The sequence below is a fragment of the Lutjanus erythropterus genome, chromosome 14 (genome assembly GCF_056507025.1).
Source record: "Lutjanus erythropterus isolate fLutEry1 chromosome 14, fLutEry1.hap2, whole genome shotgun sequence".
Classification (NCBI taxonomy): Eukaryota; Metazoa; Chordata; class Actinopteri; order Lutjaniformes; family Lutjanidae; genus Lutjanus; species Lutjanus erythropterus.
Genome location: NC_139330.1, coordinates 306,356 through 326,180, shown reverse-complemented (window position 1 = coordinate 326,180; position 19,825 = coordinate 306,356). Strand labels below are relative to the sequence as shown.

General features: G+C 41.9%; 2 protein-coding genes across 2 annotated transcripts; both read right to left on the bottom strand.

The window, feature by feature from the left end:
* Nucleotides 1-900: 900 nt before the first annotated feature.
* On the bottom strand, nucleotides 901-3,237 carry cst7 (cystatin f). The gene is made up of 4 exons (XM_084735283.1): nucleotides 3,058-3,237; nucleotides 2,022-2,200; nucleotides 1,193-1,309; nucleotides 901-1,067 (listed from the first exon to the last, which is right to left on the bottom strand). The coding sequence occupies exons 1-4, from the start codon at nucleotides 3,107-3,109 to the stop codon at nucleotides 987-989; spliced, it is 429 nt and encodes a 142-aa protein (XP_084591409.1). The 5' UTR covers nucleotides 3,110-3,237; the 3' UTR covers nucleotides 901-986.
* Nucleotides 3,238-9,507: 6,270 nt separating this feature from the next.
* Nucleotides 9,508-18,291, bottom strand: syndig1 (synapse differentiation inducing 1). Its single transcript, XM_084735298.1, has 4 exons — nucleotides 18,126-18,291; nucleotides 17,462-17,969; nucleotides 14,961-15,098; nucleotides 9,508-9,785 (listed from the first exon to the last, which is right to left on the bottom strand). The coding sequence occupies exons 1-4, from the start codon at nucleotides 18,215-18,217 to the stop codon at nucleotides 9,627-9,629; spliced, it is 897 nt and encodes a 298-aa protein (XP_084591424.1). The 5' UTR covers nucleotides 18,218-18,291; the 3' UTR covers nucleotides 9,508-9,626.
* Between the last annotated feature and the right edge of the window lie 1,534 nt (nucleotides 18,292-19,825).

Sequence of the window (19,825 nt, the reverse complement as noted above, 5' to 3'; positions counted from 1 at the left end):
AGCGGGACGGGCAGTTTCCAAGTCAAGTGCTAAATCAAGTCAACGAGTCATGTGTCAATGTTAGAGTAGCATTTTACTGTCTGCTGTCCACAAGCATCAGGTTTTTTTTTTTATAGATATTTAAAAAAATGACCAAACAGCTGGATTTAAATGAATGAATATCTTTTCATTAAGGTCTTCATGTTATTATTTGGTGTTCTGAGGGGTTTTTAGACTTTAAAGAAACCTTAAAATGAACAATAATCCCATTAAAATACTGACATTCATTCATTTATAAACTAAGTATTTCTTAACTGTCCAATTCAAATACCTTAATTACATCAGAGGAAAAAAAGTGTCGGTGGTTCATGTATTAATACATGAAGTTAAAAGTGAATACATTGATAATGAAAGTCGGGTCTTGTCTTGCAGTAAGAGAGTAAAACAAAACCCTTAGAATTAACCCTGAATTTTCATCTTTCATCTGCTTTTCTATTACAGGATTGTTTTTATATTATTTGGTGTTTTCACATCTTAATGAACCTTAAACTGAAAGATAATCCCTTAAAAGTCCATTAATTTACACACTAAATATTCAATTAAATTAAACATTTTAATCTCATCAGAAATAAATCATGTTTGTGTCAGTTCTCTTTTTCATCTTAATTACATCATTATTAATCAGTATATTAATTGAAACTGATCAAGTGAGTTTGGATTTAATCTGTAGTTTGCAGTTCAGCCTCCTGACCAGCAGGAGGCATCACATCCTCTGAACACAACCAAACGAAGCGCTCAAAGACTCCGGGAAACGAGGCCCAGAACGTTTCCACACCGAGGAAACACTGAAATAAATCTGCAGAGAAAAACAGAATATTGATGATTGATTTTATTTTGTGTTTGAACAGTTTCACAGACGTGATGATGATGATGATGATGAGGAGGAGGAGGAGGAGCAGGAGGTCACACAGGTGATGAAGATGATAATGGAGGATGAAGAGGTGTGTTCAGGGTTTACAGAGTAACACCTGAGTCTCAGTCTTGTTCTGCCAGGGGATCAGCCAGACCTCGAAGTGACACTGAACCGTCTGAAAAACACAACAGGAAGTGGATCTTTTCACAATAAAGGCCTTCGACTGCAGTTCCTGCTCTCTCTAATCAAAATATGACTTAGTGTCGTCGGATTAAGAAGCGAACGACTGTTCAGACTCACCTGGTGAAGTTGACCTTCAGGCTGAAAGTCACAGTCGATCAGATTGTTGTTGTCTCGTTTATGACAGACAGTTCTGGAAATCTCCAAATCTACGATGTACCGAACGCCTTTAACAATCTGAAACACACGGAGAACGTCAGAGAACATTAAATATCACAATAAATATTTTTAATTTCTGATATAAGGTGGAAATATCAATTATTGATCAACATGTGAAGGCCTGTTCACGCCGCTGTGCGTTACCCTGACAACCACAAAGTGTTTTTAAAAGCAGCGGCTGTTGTCGTCACAGAGTCGGTACAACCTACCCAAACATCCATACGTTCACATTTAGAGCACCATGTTGTACAAACCAACATTATCAGCTCCTCTATGCTGCCGTCTGTCTGACTAGAGATACCTGCTGGATTCTCGGCCCCGCCCCCTTCTTTTTGATTGGTCCAAGCCAGGCGGCAGCCGGCCGTTATTAAGATGTTGTCCTGAGGAAATGAGCTTCATTATCTTGAGATCAAGAAATAATTAACAAAAAAAACCCCCAAGCTTTTTGATCTTGAGATTACAAAATAATAAACCCTTTTTGAGAAAATGAGGTTTGACACCTCGAGGTCACACGTGGAAGAGTGAGACAAGGTGTTTGCAATCTGCAGCCTCACCACTAGATGCCAGTAAATCGTGCAAACTGGTCCTTTAAATTCTAAAGTTGTTTAATTCCAGGATTTGTTAAATGTCCTTCAGAACCGTCCAACAATGATCCAATCAGAGTACCTGATGACATCATCAGTGACAGATAAATTCAGTGTGTTTTCAGGTAAAGGTAAACCCCACACACCTGTCGCTGTGCTCTGAAGATGGCGGAGGGTTTGAAGAGGAAGGCATCGTTCGATTGGTTGTTGTAGGAGCCGGCGGCGGTGAGGACGACCTGTTGGAGGCCGTGGTCGTCCCTGCTGATGTCATACGGAGATCCGGGCATGGCTCTGCTACGACGGCTGCTCGCCACCAGCGCCACCTCTGCAGGGTAAGAGGAGGAGGAGTCACCTGATGACCTCTGTCACCAACATATCGTTCTCTGTAGAACTCAAAGGTTCTACCTGTGTTCTTAGTGGGTTTGAGATTTTGAGCTTCAGAGTTTTTACATTTCAAACATGAAATCTGATCATCAGTTCAGATGTGGATCATTTAATGAACTTTAATTATTGATCATTTTAAGACATTAGCTTCAGTCTGACACAAATTAATTTGATTATTTCATGACACTTCATTTTATCACTGGTCAACTTGTTTATGCCACGTCCCCCAAGTTGCACAAATGCTGCCTTCCAGTGCCGTGGGAAATTAAAAAGTCACATCCACAGTGAAGACACATGAGATTAGACAGCAGCCTGAATATTAAATCTGAACATCACAACAGCCTCAAAAATGTTTTTTTACATTAGTAATTTAGATTTTTTTTTTTGAGTATTTGTGACTGTACATCTTCAAAGTGGGACTTTCCAATGTGTCCCTGAATGCAGCATGACCTGCAGCCACCACAAGCAGCAGCAGACTGTGTGATCTGAAATAACACTTTTTTCCCTCTTAGTTACGACTTGTGTTCGATCATTTTAATCTTCTGCTGTGAAGATTTAACTTGTCGCTCCTCCCGATTTCTGTCTTCAGTTTTAAACTTGAAAGTTCTGGAGGTGAAAACTGATCTGGAAGCAGTGAAAAGCTGTGAAGAAGGAAGTAAAATGTTCTGTTCTGATGTTTGAGCTGCAGGAACCTGAACTGAACACAACCAGCAGAGAACCAGACGTCCTCAAACATTTCAACATTAAAAGAAGAACAAAGTGAAGAAGGAAACAAAATGTTTTAGTGTTTTTTTTTACCCTGCAGAGCAGCGAGCAGACAGACGAGCAGCAGCCTCTTCACTCCCATCATGCACTCTGTCTGTCTGTCTGTTTCCTGCGAGGCAGTGACACTCTGACCACAGAACAGTAGAACAAACTGACATGTTGCTGCAGAACCGACCGGCCGGGGGAACTTGTGCTGCGGTTTGTGTGACTCAGACATGTGACATCACTTCCTGTACCTGTTCACATCCTCCTGAGTCATCACTTCATCCTGTTCAGACTCTGTTTCCCTGCATGCATTGCAGCTGAGCTCACTGACACAGACAGGTGTTCCGTTGTTGTTTGTTGTTTTAAATGACAAACAAACTCTGTAAAATCTGTAAATAATATCTGTAAATTAACAACACAACAGTTAATTTAAGTATTTCTCATCTCTTTATATGGGAACATTACTGTATTATTTACACAGTATAGTTGTTTTTAGAAATTCCTAAATTTCATACAAATGCATCTAAAATAAATAAAACATGTAAAATATGTAGCTCATTATTTAAAGGTGTATTTCAACACTAACACCTGAATGTTTTTGAGGTTTAGTTTTCTATTCATGTATTTACATTCAAACTCTGTTCTTCTGATAGAAACATAATTCATCGTCTGTTTTTAGGTTTAGGTTCTGTTTTACCTAATCAGTGATGTCACAGTGAGTAAAAACAGGCTTCATATCAATAAATCTATTTAAAGGTTTATGCAGAATATATCCTGCGTACACATGATGTCTCATTTGATGTTGTGACAGAAGATTCATCAGAGCGGAGTGAAGGACATGAAGGACGGACGGTTGGTTTGTCTTCAGAGGAGGAGTTTGTCTTCTGCAGCCTGAGAAGGTGGAAACAGTTCGATACTTCAGTACAAACCTGACGTGTTGATGATGGGATTCATGATGTTAAAGTTATTTTCTCTTGTGATTTTATTTCCTGACTGTCTTGTCTGTCCTGCAGCTCGGAGACTGTCCCTGCTGAGAGACATCATGGCATCAGCAACATCAACAGGTACCATCACACCATATGTCTCCAACACTGAGGTCCAAAACAGGACGATCACAGCACCGTGGTAACAGACAGAATTCAGACTGAAATCAAAAGCTATGAAACTTAAAAACTATGAAGAGAAACGTGTTTAAAACAAAGTCAACTTTAGATTTTCTTCTTCTTTTTCTTCCATATTTTGGACGTGTGAGGTCACACGAATGTGACAAATACTAAAAGAAAGGCTGCAGATGACTGAGGACACGCCTCCAAATGTCTCCTCACAAAGAGTCGATGTAAATGACTGAAGAAATGATTATTGATTATTGATCAGGAGTAGAGCTTGAAACGGGCTGCACTGTATTTATTTATTTATTTAGATATTTATTTACCAACAGTTTATTGAATGACATGTTGAAGTCACCTTTCATTGGATCACACTGCCTCTGTCTCCATCCAGTGGCTGAACTCAGGTACTTCTGAGTGCAGAGAACGTTTCGGTTCTTTTATCTTCCATTTATCTGCCCGTACAGACTGACACTCTTCAATATTCATCAATATTCACTGTCTTTATTCAAATTTCAATATTTCTTTGTGGGTTCATGTTTTTTAACATGGCTTGATGGAAATAAATAAATCTTTTGCAGTCAGACTCCTAGAAACAGCCAACATGAACAGGACAAAACCTGAGAATGTCTTCATAAACTGCATCATAAATGTGTGTTTTCATCAGATTTACAGTCACAGTTGTTGTCCAGGAGAAGAAATTCAGGTGGAACTTCATTTGACTGTAATGGTGACAGAAATTCATGTTCTTTAGTTTCTTAACTTTCAAAAGTGAGCAGAAGTTTGAATATGACTGACCCCCATCATCACCCGTCGGACCAGTTTTCACATAACTCTGTCTGGTCTTGAATAAAAATGTAATCATGAACTTTTATAATCTGACTTTTGAAGATCTCTGGATTATGTCAGATCAGAAACTTTGATCAGCTGATTGTTCTGATTGTTTTCAGATTACAGATAAACATGTTGGTGTTAAAAGACAAGTAGAACCTGCAGATCCTTCTGATGCCATGTTTGTCAGCTGGACGGATGGTTTGAGGTTCTGAAGAAGGAAGGAAAAGTCTGTCTTTAAAACTCACTCATCATTAATCCCAACCTCTATTTAACAACATGCACAGACACAATATAAAGGCAGTAATAATGATAATAATGATAATAATAATAATAATAATAATAATAATAATAATAATAATAATATGTATACTCTGTTCCATGTATTCCATCTAATTACTAGAATGTTTTATTTTTTGCTGCTGCAAGATCAGAAAAATGATTTGCCATTTCTTAAATGTCATTTACTTTGAAGAGGTTAATAAACTGTTAATAACAGTTTAATAAGTTAATAAGCTGTCAGTGTGAAGCCCAGAGATCCTGACCAGGATTTTATCTGCATGTGGGCGTTCAGTCATATATCATGTGATGAACATCTATTGTCATCTGACTGCAGGTATATATTTATAACATTATATAACATTATATAACATTATATAACATTTATAACATTTATAACATTATATAACTTTGCTCAGGACAAAGTCTAAATGTAAAGCAGTTAATGTTTATCTTTGGAGCAGAGACTCTAAGTGACGTAGTTGGACGTGACTGTCTTCAATATATATGAGTCACTCTTCCTGTTTTGTTTTTTTTTATCGTGCAGCACAGTGTGCAGGCAGGTGGACGCACAGACGCAAGACTTGTCAGTCTTGACTTGGACCACTCAGACAGTAGAATCAAGTCCCAAATTCCCAAGTCAAGTTCCAAGTCAGGACTCACAAGTCCCAAGACTGATAAGTCCCAAGTCAAGTCCATAGTAAAGACTGACAAGTCTCGAGTCAAGTCCCAAGTTAAGACTCTTAAATCCCAACCAAATGATGTTTGGAGCTCAGTAACGTAACGTTGGTTCTTCGTGGTTCTCTGCTGTCGTCTGATTGGTTCTAACAAAGCGGTTCTGCTGAATTCAGTGTCGACTTGCTGAGATGTGAAGAGTGTTAACATCAGCTGATTCAGGAATCAAACTCATTCACGATTCACACTTTAAATAACAGAGTTTTTCATCTTTGGACTTGGGGACGTTATCAAGTATTTTCAAGTCAAAACGCTCAAGTCCAAGTCACGAGTCGAGTGTGTGGACCAACACACATTCAAACACTCTGAGCCTCTGAATGGAACAGAAACAGATCATTTCAACACAAACACAAACGCTTCAGAGGAAATACAACATTTAATTTTATTAGCAAGCACTTGAAGTTAAAAAAAAGAAGAAGAAAAACAACCAATCACAGAGCAGCTCTGTTTGTTTTGCAGCTGGGCAGGAAGTGTGTGTTCTGAATGTTTAGTTTAGTAACCGTCTCCCTCTGTTTCCAGTCTTTGTGCTAAGCTAGGCTAAACACAGACGAACCTGGACAGCAGAGGTCACATTCAGTGGGTGTCCTGGTGTGTGCAGGTGTGTGTTCAGGTGTGTGCAGGTGTGTGTCCAGGTGTGTCCTGGTGTGTGCATGCGTGTGCAGGTGTGTGTTCAGGTGTGTCCTGGTGTGTGCAGGTGTGTGCAGGTGTGTGTTCAGGTGTGTCCTGGTGTATGTTCAGGTGTGTGCAGGTGTGTGCAGGTGTGTGTACAGGTGTGTCCTGGTGTGTGCAGGTGTGTGTTCAGGTGTGTGCAGGTGTGTGTTCAGGTGTGTCCTGGTGTGTGCAGGTGTGTGTTCAGGTGTGTGCAGGTGTGTGTTCAGGTGTGTCCTGGTGTGTGCAGGTGTGTGTTCAGGTGTGTGCAGGTGTGTGTTCAGGTGTGTCCTGGTGTGTGCAGGTGTGTGCAGGTGTGTGCAGGTGTGTGTTCAGGTGTGTGCAGGTGTGTGTTCAGGTGTGTCCTGGTGTGTGCAGGTGTATGTTCAGTGGGTGTCCTGGTGTGTGCAGGTGTATGTTCAGGTGTGTGCAGGTGTGTGCAGGTGTGTGTTCAGGTGTGTCCTGGTGTGTGCATGTGTGTGCAGGTGTGTGTTCAGGTGTACGTTCAGGTGTGTTCAGGTGTGTGTTCAGGTGTACGTTCAGGTGTGTCCTGGTGTGTGCAGGTGTGTGCAGGTGTGTGTTCAGGTGTGTCCTGGTGTGTGCAGGTGTGTGTTCAGGTGTGTGCAGGTGTGTGTTCAGGTGTGTCCTGGTGTATTCAGGTGTGTGCAGGTGTGTGTTCAGGTGTGTCCTGGTGTGTGCAGGTGTGTGCAGGTGTGTGTTCAGGTGTCAATCAGGTGTGTCCTGGTATGTGCAGGTGTGTGCAGGTGTGTGCTCAGGTGTACGTTCAGGTGTGTTCAGGTGTACGTTCAGGTGTGTCCAGGTGTGTGTGCAGAGTGAATCTATACATGTCTGATGATGGTTGCAGCCCTTTAGCCCAGTGTTTATATTTATTTAGATATAAAGCTGCCAAGAATGAGATCCAGACGGAGCTCTCGTTTCCCAAACTGAGTTCAGAGTCTCTCCAGACCGACCAATCACGTTCAAAAACACACAGGGTTTAGTTTTAGCCTCCTCCTCACCAACTCTATAAATTTTAATCTAGATTTCATCAGTAACACTTTAGTCTCATTTTAAGAAATGTGTGTGATCTTTTACAGCCGTCGCCATCTTTGTTCTGTTAATGCTTCTTATTAGAAGTGCAGTGCATTCAAGTCCCGAGTCAAGTCCCGAGTCAAGTCTCGAGTCAAGTCCCAGACCAAGACTGACAAGTCAAGTTGCAAGTTATGACTGTAAAGTCCCAAGTCAAGTCCCAAGTAAAGAAAGACAAATTACAAGTAAAGACAGTCTCAGGTCCAGTCTCTCGTTAAGATTGACAAATCCCAAGTTTAACCCCAACTCAGTCTGTGTCTGTTAGATTACTGTCAGTTGTTTCTGTTAGCTTAGCATCAGTCTGATTTATGTTAGCTTAGCAACAGTCTGTGTCTGGTCATTATCGTCATTCTGGTTCTGTTAGCTTAGCATCAGTCTGGTTCTGTTAGCTCAGCATCAGTCTGGTTCTTTAGTTTAGCATCAATCTGGTTCTGTTAGCTTAGCATCAGTCTGGTTTTGTTAGCTTAGCGTCAGTCTGGTTCTGTTAGTTTAGCGTCAGTCTGGTTCTGTTAGCTTAGCGTCAGTCTGGTTCTGTTAGTTTAGCATCAGTCTGGTTCTGTTAGCTTAGCATCAGTCTGGTTTTGGTAAATGTGAGCTCAGTCAGTGTGAGAGAGACGGAGCATTTAACCTGTCAGAGCTCCGCCCTGTAAACATTAAGCCTCTCTCAGACCCTGATCAAACTGATCAGCTGATCAGTTCAGTTTGATCAGGATCTGATGGTGATTGTGGACAGACATGGTGCTTCAGGAACACCTGCAGAATGTCCTCTGATTGGCTGGCAGCCCTGATGACGAGTCAGACAGCAGGAAGTGATGAAGCTCAGACGTTCTCAGAGAAACAAACTGTCCCAGTAGAACCTGAAAAGTAAACATCTGTGGGAAGGTTCTGGTGACTGTTCTGCAGGTGTTCTCTGAGCCGGTCTGACTGTGACGCATGTTATCAATCAGCTGCGTGTTTGAGATAAAAATCTGCACAGAAACACAGAAACAAATAAAACCACAGAAGAAGAAAAATAATTCAACAGTTTTATCAGAAACGTCTCAACAGTTTGTCAAAAAAAGTTCCATCCAGTCTTTGAGTTCTGTAAGTGGAACCCATCAGTCCAGAACCACAGATCCAGAGTGAGCGCACAGTTTAAAGTTCTCTTCAGTGTGATTTTTCTGGTTCCAGTCTGTGATTTTCTATGGAGGATCATTTCTGCCAGTAAAAGAAATAAATATCGCCATGGTAACTCAGAATTATGACTCTTTTATTTTTTTCTTTTATCGGCAGAAATTTTCCAGCTCTGGTCGTGTCTGCAACGAAAAGTAAAATTTCTTTTTTTTTTTTCAAAAAGCAGAAAAGAAAAGCAACAAATCCTGAGAAGTAAATGAAAATTGATCAATTATTAAAATAACTGATTTTCCTTTGAAGCTCTGAATTGGTTCAGTTCATGGAAAATATTTAAGACAATTTTGTGTGTCGTCTAATGCACACCTGTAGACAGGTGACATCATGTGACAGAAAAGGTCGTAGTTCTACAGCACTAAAGTTTATATTTTGATAAACCAAATAATTCAATTAATTTAATTGAATTTTAATTGAATTTAAGTTACTTAATAAAGAAAAACAGACGATACTGAGGAAAATCACACTGACTGTCCTTTAAAAGAACAAACAGCTGCAGCGTCTTTGTTTCTGCGTCTCATCGTCTTTAAATTTCCTCACAGAGATCCTGCCATCTGATTGGTTAAAAGTCCTTCAACGCTCCAGAATCAGCTGACCAACTGTCGGCCGGTCGAGGTCGATTCAGACGAATCACGTCTTGAACGGACCGTCTTCCTTCAGCTCGTGGTCCGTGGGAGCGACCTGCCGAGGAAACGCTCTCCTGAGACCTGGAACACATTCCCGGTGTCTGATGGGTAATTTCCCTCCCTGACGTCGACGAGGCTACCAGTGGTGGTTCTTGGAGAGGTAGGCGATGAGCGCCACGGCCACGCCAACATAGATACCTGTCCCGATGGTGATGGACAGCACAGCCAGGAAGAGAGCCCGCCTCGAGCTGGAGCTCGCCAGGTGGAAGTCTCCTTTAGACACCGCCTTATTGGTCTAAAATGGAGGGGAGGAGAGGGGGAGGGGGGGAGGGGAGGGAGGAGGAGCAGAAGAATTTAGCCACTTTACTGTTTAATTTATAGAGTTAAAAAAAAAAAAAAAGAGTTGAGGAAACTGAAAAAATTTAGAGCAACCAGCTGCAAAGCAGAGCAACTTTGTTGTGTCAACGCAGACTAATAAGTTGAGTTTTGTCTGAAGTTTGTCTCACTTTATGATTCAGATTTACGTCTCTACTTTAGTTCACTCAAAGTGTTGATTATTTGGTTTCATGGTTCTTCATGTGTGGTTTAGTTTTAGATTTGAAACTGTTCTTCAGTCCAAACGTGTGCAGCTGCAGTCAGTCGACCCTCACTGAGATGTTTTAGAGTGAAATGTTCCTTTCTCTAATGTTTTCTGACAGAATATTGATGTATTAGACGAGAACATGCAGGTCACCGTAAAACTAGAAAAGAGCCAAACAAAACAGACATAAACAACAAAAACAAGAACAAACGGTTACAAGACAGATGAAGTTAGAACATAAAAGACATTAAAATGAGAATTTCTCATTCAAACATGAAACATATTTAAGATTTTTCTCCTCATGTTCAATTATGGTCACTTCTGGCTGAAATAAACCAAGATGGCGGCCAACATGACGCCAAACTCCAAGCTTCAAGACGTTCATCTACAAACCAACAGGTGACGTCATGGTGGGAAAATAGAAACACGCTGTTATTCAATAGAACGTTAACATCGATTAACAAATCAATCATCAAAGTGGCCCTGAAGAACCAGATGATCTGGATGAGAACAAACAGGATGATTTGATCCTGATAAGCGTCTGAACTCCGATGACGACTCGTGTTTGATGGAACAGGAACACAGCGGCAGAAGAAACGAGATTATGAAGCTGCAGAGGAAGAACATCAGTCACTGGACTCTTTAATCAGTTTGTAATGAAGCTGATGTGATCAGGAAACAAAACATCCTGTTTAGTTTGAGACCTCAGGCTGCTGCAGGCAGGAACCGATGCTGCTGATCTGTTCCTCTGTTCTGCTGCTGCTGCTGTACAGAACCCATCACAAACTCTGTGTACAGGACGCGTCACGATAAAGAACGATAACTACATTCATTGAAAGGATTCTGGAGACGGATGATTTGAGTCTCAGGTTGTCAAATACCGACGCCTCCGAGGCAAAAAGACGCAACGATCAACAACGGATTCACGAACTGCATCTTTAAAGTGAACTTTCTGCTTTTTTGAAAAATATTATCCAAGCAAAGCAAATATTTACATGCTGCACAACAGCGAGTTTTTGACAGATCACCAACACAGATCGTCATTTCCACTCCTGTAAAATCATCCTGAATGTCTCACAGACACAACTGAAGGATCTTCTTCTGTTTCTGGTCTTTTTTGACCAGAAACACTTAAGTTTTTTTTTCTCCAAAAGTCAGAATCACGGTTTGAATCAGTGTTCCTCACACTGAGGAAAAGACATTTATGACGCGGACGTAGAATGAGGACCTGATGAAAACTGTGACTTACTGGCTGGAAATAATGTCAAGGCGTTTTCTTAAAAAAAAGGCCTGAAAACCCCTGATTCAGATTAATTATCGAGCTTTTTTTTACTTGTCGAAACCAAACTTTGTGTGTATAATGATGTCAAATTATAAAAAATGCAGTTGTAAAATAGGAATAAATTTAATTGGCATTTGACATGAAAGAAAAATAAATTCTGGATCAACTGGACGGACTGCTGGATGAACATGTTTTCAGCATATTGTCGACGTGGCTGACCCGGAGTCAGTTCTGTAAATGTCTGCAGGATTGTGTCACTGATTGTTGTTAGAGAATCTTCCAGTTTTACGTCTCATCAAACTAAGACCTTGACGTTGTTGGGAGGTCTGAACTAAACTCTGGACAGACACACTGTCTCTCTTCTAGACAGTAGCGTCTGTTCCTTTTGGGGAAAACAAGAGGTTGTCCCTGATAGTGTTGCTATGGCAGCTAAAGTCAGACGTGTTTGTCCTCTGTCTCTGAATGGAGCAGATGTAACTGTAATCAGGGACTGAATATCACTGAGAGCAGAGGAGCTGAGCTCTCAGACCTGGTTCATTCATACCTCCCTTGTTTTGGATTTGCAGACCAACAGACTGATTCTGTCCATGTGTTGGTCTGACTTTATTTGGACACAGATTGTTTATGGTATTATCTATGAATGTTTGAAGGCCGTCCCCAGAGGACAGAAACTCCAGGATTGAAGGGAGCATCAGGACAAAGTGTGTACTGGTTATAATTTTAGTCTCCTTGGCCAAGTTTCATTAAAGCAGTTTTAGCGTCAGACATCTTGGACTCCTGTGGACATTCGTCTTACGATGTTTACAACAACAACTGTACGATCTGACAGCGACTGTTGGATTTATGACACAGACAACAATCACCTCCACTGGACTTCAATAAACTCTGTCGTCCAACGAGCATCACACTCTCGTCAAAGTTCAGCTTGTCTGTGATTGGCTGGTGACTGTGAATAATGCTGTCTGTGACATCACTCTGTGTTGACAGTAAGAGTCTCTTAATGAGCTGAATTAACTGTATAAACATGATTAACGAGCTCTGATCACCACTTCACTTCCAGTAAGATTTAATTACACTCTCAGACCAATCAGATGTCACACCGGTGATGTCAACCAAACAGAGCCAGCGAGGGCAGGGCCTCTTGTGATTGGTCAATGAGGACAATGAGGCACTTCCACACTTCCTACTGAACAAAGAACCATGTCCTGGTAGGTCTGAGCACAGTGTGTGTGTGTGTGTGTGTGTGTGTGTGTGTGTGTGTGTGTGTGTGTGTGTGTGTGTGTGTGTGTGTGTATGTGTGTGTGTGGAGCCAGAGAGTTATGTAAAGAGCTCAGACACAGAGAGAGAGAGAGAGAGAGAGAGAGAGAGAGAGAGAGAGATAGAGAGAGAGTCTGTGTGTGTGTGTGTGTGTGTGTGTGTGTGTGTGTTGGGGCTGCGCCCTAAAACACCCAATCAGATTATCCACACCAGCTTAACAAAAACAGATTGTTTCAGTCTGCCACAGTTTTCTGTTGAGAATAACAGTAAAACATCTTTACAATCAAGTATCATCAAAGTTAAATATCTTTACAGTTCAGTATCATTAAAGTTAAATATCTTTACAGTTCAGTATCATTAAAGTTAAATATCTTTACAGTTCAGTATCATTAAAGTTAAATATCTTTACAGTTCAGTATCTTGACAGTAATCTGTAGCTGTGACACTCAATCTTTATTAGTAAATCTGGTATCAATCTTTTTCTTTTCCCTGTTTATTCGACTACTTTTTCTAATGTTTTTATGTTACTGTTCATCATTTTTATTTTTTTTGTTCATAATAATAATAATTATAATGATAATAATAATAACATTTATTGAACAGAAAAACATTTATCATTTCAGTGTTTGTTGTATTTTTATCCTGCAGCAGAATCAGAATCTTTTTCTCATTTCCTCTGAATGTTTCTCTTTGTTTTCTGAGTAGAAACAGATTCTGATGTGTCTGTTTACAGTAAACTGAGCTGAACTCTGTCATCATCCAATCTGAGCACTGAGCCTTCTTTATCTTTACAGTTTGAACTCGTCATTATCGGCGGCTATTGACCTCTGACCTCCAAGCAGACAGAAAGGGGAGGGATGATAGCCATGTTTACCTGTTTGTGGTGAACTATTCCTTTAACGTGACTCACCTCCTCTCTGGTTTTATCAGCTCTCCCTCCTCCTCCTCCTCCTGCTGCAGAGCTTTCTGTTGTTCTGTGATGGATTTCAGTGTGGGAAGCGTTGCCACTGGCAACCAGCCCTGTTTCTTTTGGAGCTGTAGGTGTGGAGTTGTCATGGTAACAGCATCCACAACACATGCACAGATCGGGTACCACCTCATTACAACCATAGTCTTTACTGAATACTCCTCAGCCTGATTATTTATCAACACTCCAAACTATCAAATTATTCATCACTATCAATACTGCCACTGATTAATTATCTGTTAATTGACCTGATCAGTTAATCGTTTCAAATACACTCACACTGAAAACACAGAGAAATGAATATTAGGATTCTGATGTTTTATTGAAATTTAGAATAAACTGAAGCAGATGCTGACTGACAGACAGACAGACAGACAGACAGAGAGACAGACAGACAGACTGACAGACAGACAGAGAGACAGACAGACAGACAGACAGACTGAGAGACAGAGAGACAGACAGACAGACTGAGAGACAGACAGAGAGACTGACAGACAGACAGAGAGACAGACAGACAGACAGACAGACAGACAGACAGACAGAGAGACTGACAGACAGACAGAGAGACTGACAGACAGACAGAGAGACAGACAGACAGACTGACAGACAGACAGAGAGACAGACAGACAGACAGACAGACTGAGAGACAGAGAGACAGACAGACAGACAGACAGACTGAGAGACAGAGAGACTGACTGACAGACAGACAGACTGACTGACAGACAGACAGAGAGACAGACAGACAGACAGACACACACACACACACACACTCACACACACACACTACATAAGCTAGTACTACTGGTCATCTAATCTAACTACTGTCAGTATTACTGCTGCTGGTTCTGGTTCTGGTTCTGGTTCTGGTTCTATTAATGATATTCAAACTACCTGCAGTATTTGAGGCTGATGACACAGATGCTACAGCCGTAAGGTTCTCCTAACAGCTTTTTCTGTCCATGGAACATGTGGGATTCTTTGACTGCAGAACTCAAACTGGATCCTGATTTAGATCAATTTAAACTCAGACTGAAACAGTTTTTGAAGAGGAGTCACTTCTGTAGACATGAATAATCTGCTGCTGCTTCTTCTGTGGTGTTATGTGTTGTAGTTTGTGTCTTGCATTGTTCTGTCTGTATTTCCTTGTTGTTTGTCTTTTGTTCTGTCTCTTGTGTATTTGTTGCTGAGTCTTAAAGGTCCAGCTGAAGACGGGAACTGCAAATTAGCTTAACCTAGAAATGTTGTTGATTTATGCTCCAAACTTGTCAAATGCCAAATAAACAATAAGTCAAATAAACCAGACGTCAATGATAAATCAATATATGTCAGCCATTAGATCTGCTCTGTGTCCCAGCTCAGGTGTGTCCAGTGGGCGTGTCCTCACCTCATGCGACAGGTAGAAGGCGGCGATGCCAAGCGGCCAGAAGCAGCAGAGCATGGAGAAGACACTGAGGCCCAGGTGATCTCTGGGAGGCATCAACAGGAAGGCGTCCTCGCTCTCTGATTCGCTGGAGTAATCGCTCTGCTCACACACAGGAAGATAAAAGGAAACAATTACCTGAAAGGTAAGGAAAAGTTTCAATAAAATAAAAACATGGAGAGAAATAGTAAATCAAAATTACAAGCAGCATTAGATGAGAATTTTATAAAAGTTCATGTGACGTCCAGAGACAAAAACATCAGCTTCAACACAGACACAGAGACTCTTATTGTGAAAATCTTCAGTGTCACCTGATAAAGAATGATGTTCAGGTAGCTGTGCTGTGATAAACTGTGTGTACAGACTGACTGGTGGTCAGTGTGAGAGCAGGTTTTACCCTCTGTCAGTAACCCCCCACCCCCCCCCACCCCCCCCCCACCCTCCACGGTATTACAGGGACACAGTAGATTAAAACTGGACTTTACTGAGACAAAATCACAGCATTTCAGCTAATCGTCTCTAAAACGATTGGCTGTTAGACGGCCAAGTATGTCATTCAGAGAGCTGCAGCTCGCTAATCTCACAGCTGATGGATGGATGAGAGACAGACAGAGAGACAGACAGAGACAGACAGAGAGACAGATAGACAGAGACAGACAGAGAGACAGATAGACAGAGACAGACAGAGACACAGATAGACAGAGACAGACAGAGACACAGATAGACAGATAGACAGATAGACAGAGACAGACAGATAGACAGATAGACAGAGAGACAGACAGAGAGACAGACAGAGACAGACAGAGAGACAGAGACACAGACAGACTGAGAGACAGACAGACAGAGACATGGACTGATGGATGGATGGATGATGGATGATGGACGATGGATGGATGATGGATGATAGATGGATGGATGGATGGATGGATGGATGGATGGATGATGGATGGATGATGGATGATGGATGGATGATGATGGATGATGGATGGATGATGTATGATGGATAGATGATGGATGGATGATGTATGATGGATGGATGATGGATGGATGGATGGATGATGGATGGATGATGGATGGATGATGGATGGATGATGTATGATGGATAGATGATGGATGGATGGATGTATGATGGATAGATGATGGATGGATGGATGGATGATGGATGGATGATGGATAGATGATGGATGGATGGATGGATGATGGATGGATGATGGATGATGGATGGATGATGGATGATGGATGGATGGATGGATGATGGATGGATGATGGATGGATGATGGATGGATGATGTATGATGGATGGATGATGTATGATGGATGGATGATGGATGGATGATGGATGATGGATGGATGATGTATGATGGATGGATGATGGATGTATGATGGATGGATGATGGATGATGGATGATGGATGGATGATGGATGGATGATGGATGATGGATGGATGATGGATGATGTATGATGGATGGATGATGGATGTATGATGGATGGATGATGGATGATGGATGATGTATGATGGATGGATGATGGATGTATGATGGATGGATGATGGATGATGGATGATGGATGGACGATGGATGGATGATGGATGGATGATGGATGTCAGAGCACTCAGTCAGATTATTGAATATGCTTCCTCTGACAGAGGGTCAAAATAAACCGACCTCACAGACAGACACGCTGTCAGGACGAGTCCACAACATGGACATCAGACGGTTTCTACACTGGAAGAACAAACAAGTTGAGAAAACTTTCGATCAACAGATGTTTTAATTTTGAGGCCAACTCAAATTCTTAGGTTTTGAAAAACTTTAACTTTTCTTCTGTAGATAAACTTAAAGCTTTGAATTTTTTAAACTCAAAACATTTATATATTGAGTAAATTCACTGAAGTGAAAATAAATGTCCCAATTTTAATATTTTCAATTTAAACTATTTACCTTTTCAGACACTAAAAAGAACAAATCAGGTTCACAGCTCACTGTGATCAATCTCTGACATTTGTTTTTAGTTTCTAAAACTCAAAGATTCAAGTTTATCAAAGGGAAAAAAGTAAATTATCTCAACTACAGATTTTAGGACAGCAAAGCTTTTTAAAGAAAACTAGTTTGTGGTCTGTAGAGTTTGAGTTGTGCTCAGAACTCAATAATCTGTTGTGGTGTGTTGTCTTGAAATTCTCAGTCATCTCAAATTTCTTTTTATTTTTTACAGTGTACTACTGCCAAAACACGATCAATCGACCAATTAACAGAGAAAATAAGGAAAATAATCATTAATCCCCGTCCTGTAGAGAATAGTCCAAAATGAGCTCCACTATAACAGTATGTTTATATAATCAATTAAAATCAATCAATCAATTGATCTGCTGATGACACTCTGATCTACATTAAAAAATCAAACATGATAATCTATAAGCTGATGACACTGTGCTGTACAACATTAATCAATAATCTATAAAGTCGTCACCTCAAGCTCCTGGAACTCGTCGTCGTCGTCGATGTCGTACGACAGCGTGTGAATCTTTGCGTCCTCTCCAGAAAAGTCCAGAAACTTCCTGTCAGCAAACAGCAGCGCCTCCTTCGTGGAGGAGGAGGCTGCAGCAGCCGAGGAGGAGGAGGAGGAGGAGGCGTCTGGACCGAGACCCTCGATGAAGGTGGTCTCACAGCAGTCCCCTCCCCCAGCCTCCCCCCACGCCCGCAGGATGCTCTCTGGACACAGCAGGACGCCAGGCGGCGGCCTGAGGCGGGGGTCCGACACTGCCTGGTGGGGGAGGAGAGCGCTGGGGTTCAGGAGCTGAGGAGGACCTCCTCCTCCTCCTGTGGTGGTCCTCTCCTGCTGAGGGGGGGTGTTCACCACCACATGACCCTGATACTGAGGGGCTGAGTACACCAACAGTAGCGCCTCCCGAGGCTCCACCCCCAACCTGTGGGTGTTGATGAGACCATTTTGTCTGCAGGCATCCCCTCCTCCTCCTGCTCCTCCTCCTGCTCCTCCTCCTGCTCCTCCTGCTCCTCCTGCTCCTCCTCCTCCTCCTCTTCCTGCTCCTCCTCCTCCTCCTCCTCCTCCTCCTCCTGCTCCTCCTGCTCCTCCTCCTCCTCCTCCTGCTCCTCCTGCTCCTCCTCCTCCTCCTCCTCCTCCTCCTCCTCCTCTTGGCGAGGCTTTCCCCAGTCTGGAGGAGGTTTCAGCCTCTTCTCCTCGACTCTCTTCCTCTGCTCCCTCCATCTGTCCTCAGCGCTCCGATGGTCGCTGCTCCTCCTCCTCCTCCTCCTCAGAGGCGTCTCTCAGAGAGGTCAGAGGTCAGACATCGCAGGCTGAACTCTCCTGAGGAACAAACACAGTCCAGAACATGTGGATCGCCCCCTGGTGTCTGGCTGCAGTACAGATCCTAAACCCTGTTCCCCAAAGGTGCTTTCTGTCATTTCAGGTCGTTCTCGTCACGCTGATGTTCGGTCAGCGGCTGTTAATTTTTCTTATTGATTTGGTTTTAATTAGTTACTTGATGATATAAAAAGGCAATTTCAGGTAATGACTGAGTGGGCGAGGCGTCTGTGGCTCCACCCCCGATCACCACTGCACAGTCTCCTCTGACTCCAAATGATGTCACCAGAACAAAATGGCGGCGCTTAGAGATATTTTAGACTCATTTTTGTACAGCGGGAGGAAGAGGAGACGCAGCGGCAGCCATCTTTATTTACAGTCTGTGGTAAACATAAATAATCTAAGTATATCAATGAAGTGCTGGTGTCCCACATGGGTCTGTTCATGGTACGTTTTTATTCCCCATATACACTTTTATGCAGATGAGCGTGATATGTGATAATTCACAAGTCATGAAAGTAGCTGGTAATTATCATTTCACATATCTTAACTTTCTAGCCACAAATTTACCCCAAATTTCATGTTAAATATGTGAAAACTAGCAATCACTACCACATATGCATGAACACCACACTTGCAGATTATCACACACTTACCATGAAATTTGTGCTTAAATTGTTGGTAATTTTAAATATGTTCCTGGGTAATTTCCAGCTGTTTACTATGAACTGATGGACTGTTATCAGCATCATACTGCACACTGGAACCTTCTGACCCTGTGTTAGTTGATTTTCGGAGGATAAAATCGGGGTTAACTCTGCTTCAGAACTGGACCAGCAGGTTTTTACCTCGGTGGTGCGTTCAGGGACACTGAACAGAACCTGGAAGTCAACACTTTTATTTATCAGAGGTATCAGATGAGTTTGGTTGGTTGATGCATTCAAAGGCTTCTGTTCAACAGCTGAATCTCAAATCTCAGAGTGTCCTTGAACACACCGATAGGAACACACAAACACACACACACACACACACACTTATAGACAAACACAACATGTGTTTGCAAACATGTGCGAGATAATTTACCTGCTGAGCAGCATCCTGATTCGATCAGACGCTTCAGTGAATGTGTGTGTGTGTGTGTGTGTGTGTGCGTGTGTGTGTGTGTGTGTGCGTGCGTGCGCGTGTGTGTGTGCGTGTGTGTGTGCGTGCGTGCGTGCGTGCGTGTGTGTGTGTGTGTGTGTGTGTGTTCTCAGGTCGTCTCTGCTCCTGTTTTAATTTGTCCATAAAACATAAAACTGTGCGAACTGAAGCAGCAGCTTTTTAATCTGATTATTGTCATTAAATCTAATTTTTCAGATAATTCAGTTATAATCTAAATGATTTAAACTGGATGAAATCATTTTGTGTCAGACAGTGAAATTAAAGCAGTCACACAAATATTCCAGATTTGATTCCTTAGATTAGAGTCTATTTTTAATCCTGTCTCTGTTTGTCTTTTATCTGAGGAAACAG